The sequence below is a fragment of the Bubalus bubalis genome, chromosome 12 (assembly GCF_019923935.1).
Source record: "Bubalus bubalis isolate 160015118507 breed Murrah chromosome 12, NDDB_SH_1, whole genome shotgun sequence".
NCBI lineage: Eukaryota > Metazoa > Chordata > Mammalia > Artiodactyla > Bovidae > Bubalus > Bubalus bubalis.
Genome location: NC_059168.1, coordinates 45,957,002 through 45,978,329, shown reverse-complemented (window position 1 = coordinate 45,978,329; position 21,328 = coordinate 45,957,002). Strand labels below are relative to the sequence as shown.

Here is a 21,328-nt window from a genome sequence, read left to right as displayed (position 1 = left end):
GAAATACAGACGACTTCCTAGGAGTTGAGCAGAGTTCTAATCCAAAGCTGTCTAGCCTTTCCCCACTTCCTCTTGTCTTTATGATATATCTGTAGCCCCATTCTTTTCCCTGCAAGTCTACATGCCGACCCAGAGTAATGATAAATCAGGTTACGTGGCTCATGCAATAAAACAGGACACTGGACACCAGAGATACCATGGTGACCCAAACGACCTGTCCCCATGGAGCCACAAGTCTAGTGGGGACACATGTTAGAGCATCACAAATGTCAGAGTGTGATGATCCTGAGAAAGAGGATCAGGGAGGTGGGAGGCCCCTGAGACCTGAGGGAGGAGCAGAGATAAGATAGAAGGAGAAGCACAGGAAGGGGCCTTGACCACCTCTTCTTTCTGCGGGTCTGCCCTCCCCCTCCCCACGCCTTTTCCCCTCCCTCTGCCTCATCTCTTCCTCAGACCCCTTAAGGATCTTCTGCCAGGCTGCTTATCCCCCAGGCCATTTCTGCATTCTCTCTGCCCTAGGAGGGAATTCTAAGTGTTCATTTTTGTAGTATTAACAAAATCCTTTTTTAATGCTGCTGCTGCTAAGTCGCTTCAGTCGTGTCCGACTCTGTGCGACCCCAGAGACAGCAGCGCAGCAGGCTCCCCCGTCCCTGGGATTCTCCAGGCAAGAACACTGGAGTGGGTTGCCATTTCCTTCTCCAATGCATGAAAGTGAAAAGTGAAGGTGAAGTCGCTCAGTCGTGTCCAACTCCTAGCGACCCCATGGACTGCAGCCTACCAGGCTCCTCCATCCATGGGGTTGTCCAGGCAAGAGTACTGGAGTGGGGTGCCATTGCCTTCTCCGTTTATAATGCTACTGGATTTCAAAGAAAAGCATGCACTCTAGGGTCTGAGCAGTTTTGCTGGTAAAATACTATCCTCTCGACCTTTTCACTTTCATGCATTGGAGAAGGAAATGACAACCCACTCCAGTGTTCTTGCCTGGAGAATCCCAGGGATGGGGGAGCCTGCTGCGCTGCTGTCTCTTGGGTCGCACAGAGTCGGACACGACTGAAGCGACTTAGCAGCAGCAGCAGCAGGCCTTTAATAAGAGTCTAGTGTTTAAAGACACAAGGCCAGGGACTTCCCTGGGATCCCAGTGGCTAAGACTGCACTCTCAGTGCAGGAGGCCCAGGGTCCATCCCACACGCCGTAACTAAGAGTTTGCATGCTGCAACTAAGACCGGGTGCAGCCAAATAAATATTTTAAAAGACTGAAAACAGCTAAAAATATACTTTCTGTTTCTTTAAAAAATAAAGACACAAGGTCAGGGGTACCTAGTCCTTTCCTGGAAAACTTGCCCCTGGTGACTCTGAGGCACAAAAGTCAACACAGGAAGAAGAATGAAAGGTCTGGAAGCTTCTGAAATGCACAGGAGATGTCAAAAAGTGTGAACTCTGAGCACAGGGCCTATTGTCCCGTATTTATCCTTAGATATTCCAAATGTTTCCCCTATTTACCCACAGAAAATAAAACTAGTGAACTGAATCACATGCTTTCATTTCAAACATCTATTCCTTCTAAGCCTCCACTGAGGGCAGGAGGAGAACGAGGTGACAGAGAATGAGATGTTTGGATGGCATGCATTGGAGCAAACTCCAGGAGATAGAGAGAAGGACAGGGAGGCCTGGCATGCTGCAGTCCGTGGGGTTACAAAGAATCAGACACGACTGAGAGCCTGAACAACAAAAGCCTCCAGATGATACCATTAACAAGAAAAGTGAATTCAAATTCAGTAAAGGGTGAGGGCTTAACACCATGGAGGAGCTCCAACTAGAATGAAGAATCAAGTTTTAAAATCACAAGTAGGACTTTGGCATGTATATACATCAAGTTCAAAGACTATTTCGCTGTCTTTCACAGTGACTGGAAAGAACAGTTAATGAAGTCATCGATAGCCATTGTCGTTACTAGTAACAGAATCAAAAGTGCACAGAAACACTATTTTTAAAAAGAAATTGGTAGAAATAAAAATGGATGAGAAAGGATATACTCAGGGGGACTGGGTTAAATAGTTCCACTTAGTACACACAAATGGCCCAGCAGCCAGGGAGAACAAGACCCCTTCCTCCTCCCTAAAAGAAGGGCTCTTGGGCTCCAGATCTGTTACATTTAGATTTCAATATGGTTGCTTTCTCTCTCTCCCATATTTGTCCTGTTATCTGAAAAATATCTCATAGAAGAGGATGGTGATGCCAGCCATGTCCTGGACTCGGTCTGCCTCCATGCAGCCCTCCTGGTCTTTCTCGCTTTACCCTCAGCCTTACAAGAAACAAAGAAAGCTGGTTATGGAAGCTTCCCAGGTTCACACAGTGATTCCCAGCCAGGGGTAGAAAATGTGTCCAAATGCCTTAGTCTGTGCTGGGATGGAGATGAGAGGATAGAGTAATCAACACATCCCCAGAGAACCCACAGTTACAGAGGGGAGTGAGTGGGTCTAGTCCCCTGGTGGGTTGGGAGGGAAAAAATAGTTGCAAACCACTGGTTTAAGATTTGAAATAGCTCAGTTGGAATTCCATTATCTCCACTAGCTTTGTTTGTAGTGATGCTTCCTGAGGCCCACTTGACTCCGCACTCCAGGATGTCTGGCACTAGGTGAGTGACCATACCATCATGGTTATCTGGGTTATTAAGACCTTCAGTTCTTCTTTTGCTTCTGTTAGGTCCTTGCCATTTAATATTATCGATGTACTTGAATTTTGAGCTTCTCCTGGGCAGGAGTAAAGTGGCTCATAATTCAGTTTCTACTTTGTCAGGCATATGGGAGGCACCTGGTGAAAAACACTGATGGAAAGAATGTACACTGAGCTTGGAGCCACCACACTAAAGGGAACCGATAAGATGGGCATTTTGAAAATCAAGCCCTAAGAATGCCAGAGTAGAAACAGGAACCCTCCTGCAGGGCTCGGGGCTGCAGAACTAGGTGAGGAGCCAAGCCTGCCACTCAGGAATGCTTGGGTCTCCACTCAGAGGGCAGAGTCACAGAGCGGGCGAAGAAGGAGCCCCTCCACTTTGTGTCCATAAAAGTCGCCTGCTGAGGAAGCCTGGCCGGGGAGAGTCTGTGTTCTGTCACCTCTCCCAGAATGAGGATGGATCTGTCAGAGGAATGATCCAGAAGAGATGTGGGGAGATATGGGACCCCATTCAGTCAGCCGAACAGGACCTGTGAGTCTGAGAGCCAGTGGTTCTTGGCCCTCTCAGACCCCCTGCCTCATCTTAAAACCAAATACTTTCTAACACAACATTGCAAATCAACAATACTTCAATTAAAAAATAAATATTTTCATTTGCTCTTCTTGATTCTGAATTGAGATTCATAGACAATATGATTGTCTCTATAATCTTAACAATCAATATCATACCTTAATTATAACAAACGAGAAATGAAAAGCAACGTATAATAAAATAATATGTATTCCTACATGAATATTCAGGAATGATTGCACTAGAAGACAAAATAGCTCCCGCAGACCTCCCAAATAACCCCTGGGGTTGATACTGCTCCACTGGGACCCCTGCTCTAGCCCAAGAGGGGCCCCCAAGTCTCTGAGCTCCCCGGCCAGTCAGCTGGCAGCCCTCACTTTCCAGTAACTCACCCTCTGACTGCAAGAGAAGAAGCTGAAGGCAGGAACCAGAGCAGCCCTTTCTTGCTGCACTGCTGTCTCATGGGGCACCTGTAGGGACCAACACAGGAGGTGGAGGAGCGCCATCGGTGCTGAGGCCTTCCAGAGTCGCCAGTTACACATCAATACCCCCCAACGCCATCCTCTGCCCACAGCTGCCAGCTTCCTGCCCAGTGATGCTACAGAAAAGGGAGCCCAAGAGGGTCAGCAGGAGGAGGAAGTTTCTGGCAGATGGACTTCCTCAAAAATCCCAGGCAGCACTGCTGGGTAAGCTCAGGTTTCTTTAGCTCTTTCACCTGGGCTCTCCGGATGCCGTTTCTTCATCTGTCTGGTCTCTACTTTAGCAATGGTGTCTAACTGCACGATAATGCCTCAGACCCCCCATTTTGCCTACAGGAATCCTCCAGCCTGATCATTTAAAAGCCCAGAGATGAGATGAGGCTGCACAGTGAGAGCTCAGTGTGGCAGTGTGACGCAGGGGACAAAGTGGCCCTGGATTCAAATCCTGACTCTGCAGTCTACCTAGCAGCAGTCTGAACCTAAGTAATTTAGGTTCTCTGCATTTCCAGTTCACCAGTGGTAAAATGAGAAGAAAACCTACTTTGCTGAGTTATATTAAGCATTAAGCAGAATCAATTAAAAAAAAAAAACAAAACACCCAGCCCAGAAACATAAAATGGTTTCTCCTGCTCTCAATTATCAGGAAGGCAGCTGAGAGTGGCAAGAAAAATAGGGTTTACGGAGCCCCAGAGCACTAGCTTCAAGTCTAGATCCTTGACTGCAGACGGTACATCATCTAAGATGGAAATAATGACCGCTCATTGGGAGAAGGGACATGCATGCCCTGGGGAGCTCTGCACTGGTCAGTCTCATGCCCCCCATGAACCCTGTGGCATCACTGTCGCCTTCACTTCCCTGCTCTTGACTGAGAAGTTTTCCAGGTCTTCCAGAGGAAAACCAGCTGGAGTGTTTACTAAGCAGTCTGCTGTTTGGTCCACTTTCCCTGCGATCACTGTACTGCGATTACTGAGGGTAAGGGGACCAGAGCCTTCCTCCTTGAAAGCGGTATCATGTGTACTAGGGAGATAATGCAGTCTCAGTTTAAAGCAGGAGTTAAAATTGAGCAGGAGGAAAACTTCCCAGCAGAGGCGTCTTATCTGTAGAACCATAACCCCTCCAGAGCATTCTTTATGAGACAGACAGTTATCTGCAAGGGTTTGGCCCGTTTGTGCCTGGAGATGGGAGAAGGGGGTCTGGTGATCTCAAATGCTCTTGGCAGGGCCAAGCATCCATGGGTCCTTCTGGGATGGAGGTTCAGGGATGCTAGGGAGGTTCCGCAGGGACATACCAGCTCCCCAGCTGCCCGGTACAGTGAGCTGAGTGGGCGGTACAGGAAATTGAGGCAGGTGGCTGTGTAGAGGTCGGCGTAGTGCATCAGCTGGCTGGAGAAGGGTGTCTGGCGGAAACCACACCGGAACAGGCTGCCCATCACACTGTAGCACAGGTCCAGCTCCCGGCTGACTCTCTGGCAGAGGGGCAGCTCACTGATTCGAGATCCCATTCCCACCCCCACCCCCACGCCCAGGACCTGCATCACCCACAAGCAAGCCTGTCTGCCAGGGTCAGGCCCAGCTCTGCCCTCCTGGGAAACAGTCCCCTAAAGACATTGAGGCCCTCGCCCACCGCAGGGAAGGAAGGAGCTGCCATGGCGCTCAGCCAGCCCGGGCTTTGGGAGGTGGGGCGGCTCTCTCTGCTTGGCCCCAGGTCCCACTCCCTGCTTTCCTGCCTGGCCCTGGAGAGCGACCAGCCTGCTCTACACTCTCAGCATCACTTACTTTCTGGTAAGACCCACACACCCAGCCCCACTCCTGCCCCACCCCACTAGCAGGCCCCCACCTCGTTACAGGCCCTGCTCTCAGAATCTAGAAAAGCATTCATTCCCTCGTAGTTCAGTGGTTAAAAATCTGCCTGCCTGCCAGTGCAGGGGACATGGGCTCCATCCCTGCTCCAGGAAGGTCCCACGTGCCTTGGGGACAACTAAGCCTGTGCACCACAACTACTGAGCCTGTGCTCCGCGACAAGAGAAGCCACCACAGTAAGAAGCCCACATGCCACAACTAGAGAAAGTCCATGCACGACAGTGAAGACCCAGGGCAAAAACAAACAAATAGGTTTAAAAAAAAAAAAAAAAAGTGGTCCAATGTTACTCCCAGAGTGACCAAGGACATCTTTGTTACCCTCTCTGTGCCTCAGTTTCCCCTTCTGTAAAATAAGGGTGGCAATCCCTGTCCAGTCCCCCTCGCGGGGCTGTGGGAGGGTCATATGGCATGAAAGCACTGAATTCCCTACAAGAGGTTCAGCCGAGATCCTGCACTACTCGTCCCCACTGGGCCTGGGAAGGTCGAGTGGCCTGAACCCCTGTGGGACTCTTCCACCTCTAGTGACTGGTCAGGAATGACACTAGGGAACGTGTCCTTTCCTTACCCAGACACACCAGTGCATCCACCCTAAATCCTGTCTTCTCAGGCCCTTCGTCTGGCTGACCCCAGACACGAGCCAGGCAGTCGGTCACATGAGGACCCAATCCAGGAGACAGACAGTTCTCAAGGTTAATGGTGGAGATGGGAGACCCTCACCCCTTCAAGAGCACACTGCTGTCATTCAGCACGAGGGCCAGCAGAGGGCACAAGCTAACAAGGCCCAGTGGCACTCCTGGAGACTGCGGGAGTCATAACAGGGCTCTGGAGACCTGGGAAAGAGCTAATCCAGGCAGGCACCTGGAGTCACACGCCTCACCCGCCGCCCCGCCAGGCCCATCCCCTCCTCCTCAGCACCCAGCTCTTACCTGAATCTCCCTCTTGGTGGAGTTGATGAGTTGCAGGCTGTAACTGCTGCCATCTGTGTGCCTGGTGCAAAAATGGCCACTTGACCCAGGAGGAGAGGAGCTGGAGGCCCCAGAGTCTCCAGGTACAACCTCCCCAGATGCCATGGGGTGGGAGGCACTCTGCAGGCACCCAGTGGGGGCACTGAGCTGGGTGTGTGCCCACATGTGACAGGAGGAAGGGCCTGTCAGTGGTTCAGGAGGAAGGGCCTAGCGGTCAGTGTGAGCATCTCAAGGGAGTCAGAGTCCAGTTTAGTAGGGAAGCCCAGTCTGAAACAGATCGTGATTTCCTGAGCAACCTGGCATGCACCCTGCTGCCAGGGTCCTCCATCCTGCTCCCCTTCCGGGGTAGGGGTCAAAGGTTAGGGCTCTCACTGGTACAGGTCCGCTAGATGCACATCCAGCCTCTTCAGCATCTCCATTCTCTCTGAAAAGCAGACAGGTGACAGGGGGCATGACAGCCCTGCCCACTTTGTCCTGGGCCTAGCTCAGCTAGTGAGGTCAGGGTGGAAAGATCACTGGAGTCTAACTCCACTCCCCTACCCTGGGCCCAGCTGTGTGCATAACATCCTTGGCCCTCTCCTTACATTGAGGGAGACTCTGCCCAGGGCAGAGCAGGGAGAGCCCTGTGGGACAGATGCCTTCAGGCTGTGTGACTTTGGGCAAGACATTTAACCTCTCTGGGTCTCTGTTTCCTCATGAATAAATAGATCCACTCTTATAAACCACAGAGCAGACAGTATGATCATGGTCACTACTGACCCCACATAGGAGAGAGGGGAGGATGACCATGCTGCAGGCTTTAGCATCGCTGGCCAGTGCCCCCTGCTGGTCTGCCCCCTACAACTCATCCTTCTCTCGGGCCCAGATCCCCAGCTCCCAGGACAGCTCAGGAACCACCAGACAAATCCGCCAGCCCTGCAGCTTCTTGGACTTGAGGATGTCCCCAAAGATGTGATCGCCGATGCATAGGATGTCCTTCCCCCGCACCCCGAGCAGCTCACATACCACGTCCGATGACCCTGCCGGACCAGGGGAGGACAGGCCCACTCACAGTCCTTCCTGTCCTAGCGAGCAGGCTGAGGACAGGGGCTCCTAGTCCCGTCCTGGCGGGCAGGCCTGGGATGTGGGCTTCTAGTTAAAGGTGGGTTGCTAAGGAGGAATGGGAGGGAGTGAGGGAGAAGGGGGAGCTGGTACCTCCAGAGTAGACAGCTCAGTGCTGTTGGGGGCCGGTGTAGGTACCAACACAGAGCTTGCCCATGTCCTGGAGGGGGCAGAGGGGTGCCCTGGTCAGAGACGGTGGGGGGTTGGGACTGGCAGGGGTAGCTATGGGGTGAAGAGAGAAGGGGGCCACAGAGGGCCCTGAAGGAGTCCCCTCCCTGGATCCCTGCCTCCAGGGACAGACAGACAGCAGAGCAGCCACCACCAAGGGCAGGTCAAGCCTGAGAGGCAGGCTCCCTCCCCACGGTGTGGTCCATGGGTCACAGAGGACAGGCCTCAACCCCTGCATTACTGTGTTGACCTGTCTCAGCACTGTGGCCTCCGCGAAGAAGTGGGGCTTCTGTGTGTTCACCACGATCAGATCAGAGTAGGACCTCCAGGGCCTGGCTGCAGCCTGCAGGTGGGAGGACGAGACGTGGCGGGGCATATGGAGAGGCACGTGCCAACACATGCGCTCAGCCTGGAAAATCTGATTCAGGCTCTCAGCCAGGTCCTCACCCACAGCTGCCCCACCCACACCTGACCGGGATGCCTGGCTCTGGACTGGTGAAAACTCGCCAGCTCCCCATCTCAGCCCTGGCCTCTCAGCCAGATGGGACATCCCGAGGCTCAGGAACCGGGGCCTCTGACCACCCGACATCCCCAGCCACGCTGGCAGGAAGTGCTCAAAAGCTATTAGCAGAGGCCAGCGTTGGATGTCGAGTGGCCTGTGTCAGCCCCTGGAGTCCCTTATAGCACAGAGTCAGAGACCCAGGGACACATGACGAGAGCACAGGTTCCTCCCCACCCCACCCCCCGGCTGGAGCCCTGCTTACCCATTAGCCGGCCAGGTCCCTACAAGGTATGTCGCACTCCCCACCCCCAGTCCTGCCAAAGCCACTTCTCACCCCCTCCCTCACCCCCTTCTGCCCCATCCAGCCCCTCCCCAAATATCTAGTCACTTTTCCAAGGTCTCCCCACCCCTCCAGGCTCCTCCCATAGCCTGGCTGAAGTCACCAGTCTCTACCCACTGGGGAAGTTCCAGCACCCACTGGGGAGATTCCAACGGGCCCACTCAGGTGAAACGATCCCTCGCATACCCTTGGTTACTCCTGGAGGAGAGAGCTGGACATGGGAGGGACCTGCAGCAAGGTGGCCTGGCCTCCCTGCCCTAGACACAGCCTCCACCAGCTAGGCCCATGGCACTCACCTCACCAGCACCTAACAGGTAGGTCATGATGGTCTGGCAAGGACAAGGCAGGAGTTAGGGCACCTAGCTGGGTCGGACCAGGGGCTGCCAAGGCCCTCAGCCCACAGGACACACCAGGCAGCACAGGAGCAAGATGGAGGGGAAATGGATAATTTCACAGAGACTCTAGGCTTCCCTGGTGGCTCAGGGGTAAAGAATCTGCCTGCAGTGCAGGAGAGGCAGGTTTGATCTCTGGGTCAGGAAGATCCCCTGGAGAAGGAAATGGCAACCCATTCCAGTGTTCTTGCCTGGGAAATCCCATGGACAGAGAAGCCTGGCTACAGTCTATGGGGTCACAAAGAGTCAGACACGGCTGAGTGACTAACATTTCACTGAGACCTTAAAAGGCCAAGAAATGGAACCCAAGATACCAACCAGGCAGTGAGGGTTTCACCCCCACTGTTTCTGCAGGGCCTCAGTTTCCCCAGAGCCAGAAAAGAAAGTTCTCTGGCCCAGAGGCTGAGCTCCGCCCCTCCACCCACCTCCATTTACACACTCACATCTGTGTAGTTGTAGCTGCTGTTAGTGGCCAGGAACACTTTTCCCACCTCCTTCATCTTGTCCAGAAGGATGAGGATTCATGCCTGGGGCAGAGAGAGGAGCCACCTCCAGCAGTGGGGCCTCCCTGGAGCTGCCCTGGGAGCCTGTTCTCAGGTTTCAGCCCCATGGCTGGGCAGGGGGCCCCAGGTCAGGCAGGAAGGCAAGGAACAAGGCCAGGGTGCCGAGCTCCGTCTACATCTTGAAGAAGGAGCCAGGGAAAGGAGGAGCAGCCCCACTGCCCTGGGGGAGGAGGGGACAAGGTTTAGTCATGACCCTAGCCTAAGGCCACTCACATCCTTCTCCAGAATTTCTCTAAGTCCTCCAAGGTCTTCTCCTTGAGACAGCCCTGCAGGAGGGAGCAGAGCTGTGAGTTCACGTGCTCATATGTGTATGTGTGTATGTGCACACAGGCATGCGTGCACACGCATACATCCAAGATGGAGGAACCCAGACCACCATCCTCAACCGGAAGCAGAGTAAAACCTTATGGGGTCTGGGGACCTGGGTGTGGCCTGGGGTCCTGGGACACTCACCGAAAGGTGGACATAATCCATGGCATCCATCACATCCTGGAAGAGGCTTCAGAAGGACATGAAGAGGTTCCCTTGCTGATAGCCCATGTCACAGCTGAGTCAAGGCAAGAGGGAGGCTGATAAGGGGCCCTGAGGTGACCACCACCCTGGAGCCTTACCAGCGGGACTCCTTCCACCCACAGTGAGCAGGACACTGGGTTCACATCCCAGCCCTCTTGGGAGGGGTGTCACCCTGCTCTGAGGGTCACCCCTTGGGGCTATCAGTTATAGAGTTGAGGGCGCCCACATCTAAGGCCTTCCCACTGAGTTCTTGAAGCCCTTGGAACCCCTCAGGAGAAGCCGCTGCCTCTTGCTGGGGCCCCCACTTCATGGCTTGGCCCCTAAGGGGAGCACTATCCTGCTGGGTCACCCAGGGCGGGGGAAGGGAGGGGCACAGAACACACTTGATGTAGCGGGAGCAGCCAGAGAAGTCTACCAGGCAGGCATAGAGGTAGGTTTCTGGGGGTGGGGAGAGCGGTCAGTCTCGGGACTACCTCACCATCAGCCCTCACCCCATCAGCCCTCACCAGGCAGGTTGAAGAGTGTGTTGAGGATGTGAAACCGCTGCAGGTAATCCCTCTGAATGAACTTGCTGGGGTAGAAGCTCCAGACCTCCGCCCTGGGGAGGAAGTGAGCATTGTGCCATGATGCCAGCTCCTCCACAGCGCCCGCCAGTGGTCGACCAGGCCCTGCCACTCCTTCAGGCCTCTCCCCATCCTCCTGTCCCTCTTTCTCCAACTGGCATTGCCAAGTCCCTGCTGTGTGCTTGACTAACCCCCCAGCCCCAACGTCTTTCCTGCAGCATCCTTGCCCCCCAGCTGGTGCCTTACTCCGAGAGGGAGGAGAAGCCGTGGGTGCCCAGCAGCACATTCCTGTGGGCATCCACCTTCAGCAAGTCTCCATAGAGCACGTTGAACACCAGCCCCCTGGGTGAGGGCACAGAGGCTGTGAATGGGGTGCCGGGGCCGGGACTTGGCTCAGCATCCTGCCCCCCGGGCCCTGCTCACCTGGTGGGGAAGGTGGGATCATAGGTGTAGCGCAGGATCTCATGCAGGTACCCTATGCACACCAGGGGCTCCAGCAGCAACTTAAATGCCAGTGTCTCATAAGCCGGGGACTTGTAAGCTGCAGGCCGAGCAGACCCAAGGCCGTTGGTGCCCATTCCCCAGCCGGCACCCCTGGCCCCCAATTCCTCACTCCCCCACCCCCACCCCTCCCCCTCTCCGCTACCAGCCAGAGTGTAGTCCATGTCAAAGCTGCAGCCAATCTTCCCCATCGCCAGGCTGCGGTTGACAAAAATCCTGGAAAGAGGAGAATGTCCCCAAACTCCAAGGGCCAGGGCTTCCCTGGGCCTGTGTGTGTCTGAGCACATGTGTGTATCTGAACACGAGTGCCAGCGTGTGCAGGGCTCCTCTCACCGTGGGAGTGTGCTGGGGGCATCCCCAAGAGCAAGGATGTGCCCTGATCAGTGGGGTTGTCACTTTCCTGATCGAGATCACTGTGTCCAAGCTCAGAGATGTTGTGTTTGTCCCAAGTGGGCAGCACAAAGCACCATGTCTGGGGGTGGGGGAGGGGGAGAGCCCCTCCCCCCACTGAGCGTACACAGTCAGTTTTCCATGTGGTCAGCCACTGCCCACCTACAAGAGGATGTTCCCTTTTGAGAGCAGGGGCTTGCCTGTGTTTTGAGTGTCATCATCTCTGTGTATTTGAAGGAGTCAGTCCCGGGGCTGCTGTGTTGTGTGGGGTATGTCAGGAAATGGGGTGTTTATCATGATCCCCTCACCTCCCCCATCCATCTCACCGCTGATGCCAGTCCGGCTCCAGGGCCTGCGGCTCCCCTCTGGGCTCCCTTAGCTCTCCCCTGTCCACACTGGCCATCGCCACCAGGAGTGAGAAGGCAGTGGTTCCTTCTGCAGTTACCTGCCCACTATCAGTGGTGTCCAGCAGCTCCCCTCTCCCTCAAACCTTCAGACACCACTGCTGACCCTGCTGGCCCCACCCTGGGTCCCCATCTCCTCCTCATTTGAGGGAGGAGTCAGCCAGGACAGTCTCTGGTGTCCCTTCTGTTCTTTAAGTGCATGTGCCTGGGTGCTCAGTTGTGTCCAACTGAGACTCCAGGGACTGCAGCCCTCCAGGCTCCTCTATCCATGGGATTTTCCAGGCAAGAATACTGGAATGGGTTGCCATTTCCTCCTTCAGGGGATTTTCTCAACTCAGGGATCGAACCCACATCTCTTGTATCTTTTGCATTGGCAGACTAGTTCTTTACCAGCTGAGCCATCAGGGAAGCCCCTGTTTTTTTAAGAGAGAAAGCAGTAATAATCAAGGAAGAACAAATCGTCTATATTATACCCTCTTCACTTCTTGGATTTATGCATCCAAGGACCACAACGACCTAGAATGTAGCAGAGAACTCAGACTGCAACAAGCATAGGGTTGCAAAAGCAGGAGACTCGTGTGCTTTAAAAATAAAAAACTGCCCCATGACAGAGGGTACCAGAGATAAGCATTTTAAGAGCTTTGAGGTACTGTTCTGAGAATATATCTTTCTGTTCCTGAGTAATGCAGTCCACTGTTAGAAGACTTAGAGTTTCTTTACCGTAGCTCTCAAAGGCAAACTGAGATTCCAGGTTACTGTGCTGAACTCTGCAAAATTTCCCTTGGAGTGTCATCTCAATGTCAAGTTTGCTTGCCACATTTGTGGCTTCCTCAAACCAAAATTCATGATAAACTTCGATATTTTCCATCACTTCACTTACTGAATGCGGCATGACAATCAAGCTATTAGCTGTGCAGAAGACATGACTGTGTCTGCTGCCTCATCTTGATTTACAGGCAAAACCTAGAAAACCTAAAAATATAAGTGTTTTGTGGTTTACCTAGGAATAATACACAAAATATTGTGGGTATTTTTAGTGAAGGAAATCAATTTTGCATAGTTAATTTCAACCTAAATAAAATGTGAATTTTCTTTAAAAGATTTTTTTAAATAAATAAATAAAAGTGTCTAATAAAGAAAAAAAGCACTTAGGATTCTTGCTTTACAAACAATTCTTGCATGTTGGGTTATCAATCTTCCTAGCCCAAGGCCATTTAAAGAAGTCATTTCTGGAGACTTCCTTGGTGGCTCAGGGGTTAAAAATCCACCTTGAGATGCAGGTGACCTGGCCAGGGAACTAAGATCCCACATGCCATGGAGTACTGAGCTGCGACTACTGAGTCATGCATTCTGGAGTCCGAGCACAAAGAAAGATCCTGCATGTCACAACCAAGACCTGACACAGCCAAATAAATAAAAATAAACTGTAAAAAGAAAAAAAGAATTGCTAGAAGTGTGCGTAGTTGCTCAGTTGTGTCTGACTCTTTGCAACCCCATGGACTGTAGCCTGCCAGGTTCCCCTGTCCACGGAATTCTCCAGGCAAAAATACTGGAGTGGGTTGCTACTTCCTTCTCCAGAGGATCTTCCTGACCCAGGGATCAAACCCACATCTCCTGTGTCTCCTGCCCTGCAGGTGGATTCTTTACCCTCTGAACTATCAGGAAAGCCCTAGAAGTGTATCAGGAGCTATAAGAAATGGCAGATGACTAGAATCTCAGAATCAGGAAAAAAAAAAATATACAAAAATGAGTACCCAAGAGCAGAGTAATTGTGATCATTTAGTGCAGAGCTGTAAACAGGCCCTGTGCTGCGCTGTGCTTAGTCCGTCAGTCATGTCCGACTCTTTGCGACTCCATTAACTGTAGCCCACCAGACTCCTCTGTCCATGGAAAATCCTCAGGTTAGAATACTGGAGTGGTTTACCATGCCCTCCTCCAAGGTATCTTCCCAACCCAGGGATCAAACCCAGGTGTCCGCATTGCAGATGGATTCTTTACCATCTGAGCCACCAGGGAAACCCAGACAGGCCCTAAGGGTTCATAATTGCTGGTTTTGCAACAAAGCACGATGATTTCCATTTAGAGTTTTGATGTGGATCATCCAGAAAGACTTAAAGGATGTAGCATGTCCTCTTTTAAAAAGGAACACAAGTTTGTTCTCTCCAAAATGGCCAAACTAAATGAAGTTAGGCACTGTTGAAGGGATAGAAATTATCTGGGGGGAAGAAAATATTTCAGTGAAATAGTCCCATCCTTGGTAATTCCAAATGAACAACAGTTAGATGGTGAGGCAAGAGTATGGAGGCTGCAGGAGGTACGTTAGCTCATTTTCACCCACCTCTGCTTAGAGCCCTCACCAAGACTTTTCAACAGCGTGGAAGACAAAGGCAGAAGGAATGTTTCAGAGGAGGAGGCTAAAGAGACATGCCAACTAACTGTAGTATCTACTCTCAGATATTCAATCAGGGAAGGGGATTTAACCCAAGGACATAATAAGATCAACGAATAAGACTAGACGATCAACGGCAGCTTAAAGCACTGGCTCAAGGTCAATTTCTAAAGTTGACACCACAAGAAAAATATTCTTGGAAAATATCGAAGTATTCAGGGTGAAGGTCATGACATGTGTAACTTACCTTCAGATTGTTTAGGGAAAAAATTATGCATGTACACATATGTGTGTGTGTGTCCATTTGTGTGTGTGCATACTGGCAGGGACAGATGATAAAACGATAAAACAAACAGAGTAAAATGTTAGCAATAGGTAAATCTTTTTTATTTTCGGTGGTGGGGGAGGCACACAGCTTGTGGAATTTTAGTTTCTGCACCAGGGATTAAACCTGGGGACTCAACAGTGAAAAATGTGGAGTCCTAACCACTGGGGGTTTTCCTGCTGGCTTAGCAGTAAAGAAGCCGCCTGCAATACAGGAAACGCAGGAGACTCAGATTCAATCCCTGGGTCGGTAAGATCCCCTGGAGAAGGAAATGGCTACCCACTCCAGTAACCTTGCCTGGAAAATTCCACAGACAGAGGAGCCTGGCAGGCTACAGTCCATGGGATCACAAAAAGTCGGACACGGCTGAAGTGACTGAACAGCAACAACACCACCACTGGACTGCCAGGGAATTCCCCACAATAGGTAAATCTTGGCAAAAAGAATAAAGATGTTCTTTGAACTATGTTTTATTTTTACAACTTTTCATAAAAGTTGGAATTATTTCCAACTTTTAAAAATATATATTTTAATTAAGGAGGTCCAAGGTGGCCACATTACCACCTAGAATGGTCACTTCTGCTCCCACTTTCTTCTGAGCTCCCAGCCGGGCCCCTCCCATCCACCCAGAGGCAGTGTAAAAACAGGACCATTCAGCCTGCAATCCTGTTGACCCTCACACCCAGGCTGCGCCTGTTTGGAAGGTGTCCAAGCCCAGCATGTGATGACCTTGTTCCCCATGGCCACCTGACACTCAGAAAGGTGACCAGATCTGGGGCGCCCAGGGCATGGGGTAGGTCAGTCACCACTCACACTTCACCTCCACCTTCAGCCGGAGGCATTATTCCAGATCACACAGTTGGTCCACTGCAGTACAGAGTTTGAGGGGCCTTTTGTTCCCCTGAGTTTGGAGAAACCCTCTCAAAATCACCAGAAACTTCCTGTAGACCAGGCTTCCTCACACAGGGGTGGCTGGTACGTGGAGGGATCGAGATGGGAAGTGGAGCAATACATCCTTTATTCTGTTTTAACAGGAAAGTAGAATTTATTGGTGAGTGTGATAAGAAGGGGACAGCGCCAAGGCTCTCCTGAGCACAAGGCCCACCATTTGCCCAGGGGCAACAATTAGGGATGTGTCTGACCACAGTCATCTGGGATGAGCCACTTTTCTGTCACCATGTTTTTGAATTCATCTACATTAAACTTAATACGTCCCGGGACTTCTCCAATGGTCCAGTGGCTAAGACTCGGCACTCCCAAGACAGGGGACCTGGGTTCAATCTCTGGTCAGGGAACTGAGATCCCACATAACACAACTAACAGTTCACATGCTACAACTAAAGATCTCGAATGCCACAACTAAGACCCGCCCGATGCAGGCAAATAAATAGATTTTTAAAAAATAATTAATAAACTCAGTAAACCCCCCACTTCTTGGAGACAGGGATCTTCTGGTGGCCAGGGAACTTGAATCTGGCCATAAATAGAGTCTCAGGGCTTCCCTGGTGGCTCAGCAGCAAAGAATCTGCCTGCAAAGCAGAAGCCACAGGAGACATGGGTTCGATCCCTGGCTAGGAAAGATCCCCTGGAGGAGAACATGGCAACCCACTGCAGTATTCTTGCCTAGAGAATCCCATGGACAGAGGATCCTGGCAGGCTACAGTCCATGGGGTCAAAAAGATTTGGACACATCTGAGCAACTTAGCACACACCAGGGCCTCAATCACATGCTCCTTGCTATTCAGCTTGGTACAGATGGACATTATAATTTGGCCAGTGTGGACCCTGGTCACTGGGTCCTGGGGCTTTCCAAAGGCACCGTGCATACCTGTCTGGAGCCTATCAGAGCCTAAGAGCACAGAACAGCATCTTGTTGATGCAGGTGATGTGAAGGGGTGGAGCCACACTTGGATGTGAAAGCTATCTTTGCCACAGCTTTTCACCATGTACGTGTTGGCACACACAGAGGCAGCCTCTGGGGCCTCGGAGGACAGCTGCCTATCCTTATCAGACACTGTGTGCCCACAGAGTGGGAACTCATCCACTTTTGCCTTCTTCTACCCTAGGTCAAAGATGCGGATCTTGGCATCAGGGACATTTCAGCAGAAGTGAGACTCTGGGTTCGGCTTGTTTTCATGTTACCAGTAACACCAGGCAGGGCAGAAGCTCATGGCAACAGCAGGATCTTCAGTGGGCGTGCCAAAGGGAAAGAGCCATCAGGAAGACTTTTTGTTTGTTTGTTTTTCTTGGCAGCACTATGCGGCACGTGGGATCTTAGTTCGCTGAACAAGGATCGAACCCGCTCCCCCTACATTGGAAGCATGTAATTTTAACCACTGGACCACCAGGGAAATCCCAGGAAGTTGTTTTTTTTTTTTTTAAACAAAGGGGCATCCTGAATGAGATCTTCTGGAAATGTAGGATTTGTATTAGTTTAGAAGAGAAAGAGATTTCAGGTAGCCCACAGTGTGCACAGTGCTTAGGGGCTGAAAAGAAATTGACCCATGAGGACAGTGGAGGCTGGGCTCTGCCTACAGGCCATTGGCCATGGGAGCCCGGGCTGGCCCAAGGGGGCTCCTCCCCTCTGATGTGGCCACAACAGCCAAAGGACACGTCACCCGTCACCCCCGGGTGAATAAGGAGGGACGTGACTCCACTTGCAAGAAGGGCCTGGGGCTGAGTCAGGGCCCACAAAGAATTCTGCCCCAATCCTGCCCCAGCCAGGGCAAAGGCCAGTCCCCTAAATGGGTGGGGGACCATGGAGGGAGACATTTGGGGTAAGAGGTTAGGAAACTTGCAAGATCCTGTCTCTTTCACCATCAAAATAAAGGAAGTGTCTGGGAGTTTGTGGTGTGGGTGTGAGTGCAGATGTGAAAGTGGGCGTGAGTGTATGCATGCGTACTGACTGGCCACTCAGCCATTCTGACCATCCTACAAGAGCACAGGATGGGGGTAGGGAGGCGAGGGGCCAACATTCCCCCTCAGGACATCATACAGCAGTTTGGGGCCCCTCTTTTAGGTAAAATTGGCCCTTGAGGGAGTGAGGTGAGGCCTCGTCTACCCCAACACAATCTTGCAGACCCAGGGTCCCCACAGGATCTGAGGCTGGCAGGAGGTAGAAGAAGCCACGGCCTGGGAGATAGTGCCCTCCTGTCCCTAAACTGATGAGGCAGTCTGAGCCCGGGTTGGAAAAGAATTTCCAGACAAAGAGCATTTCGGAAGGGAAGGAGTTTAAAAAGAACAAAGAACAGAGATAACAAGGGCGCTGCGAGTGCAGTGGGCCAACCTCCTGACAGACCAGTTTTTGTGGGTTAATTGCCAATTTTTATAGCCTCAAGACAAAGAAAATTCCTGCCAGAAGGTTGACATTAGGTGATTGGTTAGGATAACCCACTCCAGTATTCTTGATTGAGGGACAGAGGAGCCTGGCAGGCTATAGTCCATGAGGTCGCAAAGAGTCAGACATGAATGAAGCAACTTAGTATGCAGCGTGATTACTGGAGTGGGCATCTTTGCCTAATTTTCATCATAAGACTTGTTAGTGATGATCGGGGCTTTTGGCAAGAGTTACAAAGGGGCTCATTTAGCTTCAGAGGTGACGTTGGTTCTGGGCTCCTCTTCTTGGCCATGGTACAAGGCCTCGCACCTGTGGCCTTGGGGCAAGACTCAATGTAAACCATGTAGCTTGGTGATCCTGATGGGCAGAGGCTGAGGTGCTACAGGAGGGCCCCAAGACAGGTCTGGGGCAGGTTTGTTGTTCAGTTGCTCAGTCACGTCCAACTCTTTATGACCCCATGGACTGCGGCACCCCTGGCTCTCCTGTCCATCACCAACTCCCAGAGCTTGCTCAGACGCATGTCCATCGAGTTGGTGATGCCATCTAACCAACTTGTCCTCTGTCATCCCCTCCTCCTGCCTTCAATCTTTCCCAGCATCAGGGTCTTTCCCTATGAGTCAGTCTTTTGCATCAGGGGGCCAAAGTATTGGAGTTTCAGCTTTAACATCAGTCCTTCCAATGAATATTCAGGGTTGATTTCCATTAGGATTGACTGCTTTGATCTCCTTGCAGTCCAAGGGATTCTCAAGAGTCTTCTCCAACACCACAGTTCAAAAGCATCGATTCTTCAGTGCTCAGCCTTCTTTATGCTCCAACTCTTACATTCATATATGACTACTGGAAAAACCATAGTTTGACTAAATGGACCTTTGTTGGCAAAGTAATGTTTCTGCTTTTTAATATGCTGTCTAGGTTTGTCACAGCTTTTCTTCCAAGCAAGCATCTTTTAATTTCATGGCTGCCAAACACCATCTTCAAGAAAATAGTCTGTCACTGTTTCCTTTGTTTCCCCGTCTATTTGCTGTGAAGTGATGGGACTGGATGCCTTGATCTCAGTTTTCTGAGTGTTGAGTTTTAAGCCAGCTTTTTCACTCTCATCTTTCACCTTCATGAAGAGGCTCTTTAATTCCTCTTCGCTTTAGGTCATAAGGGTGGTGACATCCTGGGGCATGTTGGAAGGTCATCTGAGACCTGCCAGATACGCCTGAGGCCAGGTCACGGGGCTTGAGAGCCACAGGCAGGGGCAGGCTCCATCCCTGACAGAGACCCACACCTCTCCTTGCTGGGATCAGGAGAGACAGGAGGGGACTAGGTAGGATGAGTGCCGGCTTGCACAGAGAGTCAGGGCAAAGGGAAGCTGCACGAGAGTCAGAGATATGGTGCATTTCAGTATTACGTGCCATATTTTCTTGCACATAAATCCATCTAGTCAGACACCGCGCATTCATTAAGTGTCTACTTCATGCCAAGCTTCTGCTAGAAGCTGGATTTTAAACTATGAAGAGGACTTCCTTGGTGGTCCAGAGCTCAAGAATCCACCTGCCAATGCAAGGGACACAAGTTCAATCCCTGGTCCAGGAAGATCCCACATGCCACAGAGCAACTAAGCCTGAGCATTGTAACTATTGCAGCCCTTGTGGCCTAGAGGCTGAGAACCGCAGCAAGAGAAGACACTGCAATGAGAAGACACTGCAATGAGAAGCCCTCATACCGCAACTAGAGATTAGACCTGCTCTCAGCAACTGGAAGGCAATGGCACCCCACTCCAGTACTCTTGCCTGGAAAATCCCATGGACGGAGGAGCCTGGTAGGCTGCAGTCCATGGGGTCGCTAAGAGTCGGACACGACTGAGCGACTTCACTTTCACTTTTCACTTTCATGCATTGGAGAAGGAAATGGCAACCCACTCCAGTGTTCTTGCCTGGAGAGTCCCAGGGACGGGGGAGCCTGGTGCGCTGCCGTCTATGGGGTCACACAGAGTCAGACACGACTGAAGTGACTTAGCATAGCATAGCATAGCAGCAACTAGAGAAAGCCCGCGCACAGCAGTGAAGACTCAGTGTAGCCAGAAATAAAATAAAAATTTTAGAGAAACTATAAAGTGTTACCTGCCCTTAAGTAGCTGACAGTCCAAGAAAGAAGACAAATAATGCTCGTTAATAGGAAACAGTGAAACGAGAAACCTGCTGGCTCAGTGGTAAAGAATCCAACTGCAATGTCAGAGACTTGGTTTCGATCCCTGGGTCAGGAAGATCTCCTGGAAATGGAAATAGCTACCCACTCCAGTATCTTACCTGGGAAATTCCATGGACAGAGGAGCCTGGCTGGTTGCAGTCCATGGGATCACAAAAGAGTCGGGCACGACTTAGTAACTAAACATGCCCAGAGAACCCAGGGGAGGTCAGGGAAGGCTTCCTGGAGGAGGAATTAGCCACTCAAGGGCTGCCTCCAAGGGTGCTGATCGACAGCCTGGCAAGCATGTGGGAGTCACAGACATGCTTGATTGGGGTACAGAGTTGGGGTGTCAGCTGGGGCTCACTGTGGCCAGCTTTCCAGGCCACACTAACAGGTGGAGACTTTCTCTGGGAGGTGATGAGAGCAAAGGAGTGTAAGAGAAGAATGATCTGGTCCCATGTTCCCAGGGGTGGATCGCCACGGCTCAGGGTGGAGGAGGACACATAAGAAGGGTCAGCCAGGAGTCAGAGGCCAGTTCAGTGCTTCTCAAACTTCAATATGCATGTGAATCATCCAGGAGTCTAGTTAAAATGCAACTTCTAGGGGGTAGGGGGTTCAGGATAGGGAACACATGTACACCCAAGACTGATTCATGTCAATGGCAAAACCACTACAATATTGTAAAGTAATTAGCTTCCAATTAAAATAAATAAATTTTTAAAAAATAAAAAAGAAAATAAATAAATAAATAAAATGCAGCTTCTGACTCAGGAGGTCTGGAGTAGGTCCCAGGTGTCTGCATTGCTCACAAGGGCTCAGATAGTTGCATGATGCCCATCTCACTATATTTCAGTGACAAGAGTGAGCCTTAGCTGGCAAGTTGGAATGACTAAGGGAGTTTTAAAACCTCTGACATATGACTTACCTGGTGGTCCAGTGGTTGAGAATCTGCCTACCAATGCAGGGGATGTGGGTTCAATCCCTGGTCAAGGAACAAAGATCCCACATGCCACAGGGCAACTAAGCCTGCATGCCACAACCAGAGAAGCCCATGTGCCACAACAAGACCCAGAGGAGCCAAAAGAAAAATAAATAAATTAAAATGAAGTCTCTGGTGA

At 51.3% G+C, this 21,328-nt stretch overlaps 1 protein-coding gene and 1 pseudogene across 1 annotated transcript; both read right to left on the bottom strand.

Annotated features, from left to right (window-relative positions):
* Nucleotides 1-252: 252 nt before the first annotated feature.
* NT5DC4 (5'-nucleotidase domain containing 4) lies at nucleotides 253-12,051 on the bottom strand. The gene is given in 20 exon segments (XM_045162419.1): nucleotides 253-324; nucleotides 3,637-3,714; nucleotides 5,012-5,188; nucleotides 6,509-6,569; nucleotides 6,920-6,967; nucleotides 7,389-7,566; nucleotides 7,742-7,808; nucleotides 8,058-8,148; nucleotides 8,285-8,308; nucleotides 8,772-8,795; nucleotides 8,971-8,987; nucleotides 9,494-9,614; nucleotides 9,827-9,879; nucleotides 10,067-10,160; nucleotides 10,510-10,564; nucleotides 10,633-10,733; nucleotides 10,936-11,031; nucleotides 11,113-11,230; nucleotides 11,336-11,406; nucleotides 11,907-12,051. Coding segments are annotated over 20 exon segments (1,623 nt in total). The 5' UTR covers nucleotides 11,984-12,051.
* A 3,772-nt stretch (nucleotides 12,052-15,823) lies between these two features.
* Nucleotides 15,824-16,836, bottom strand: LOC102395633 (annotated as a pseudogene).
* Nucleotides 16,837-21,328: the final 4,492 nt, after the last annotated feature.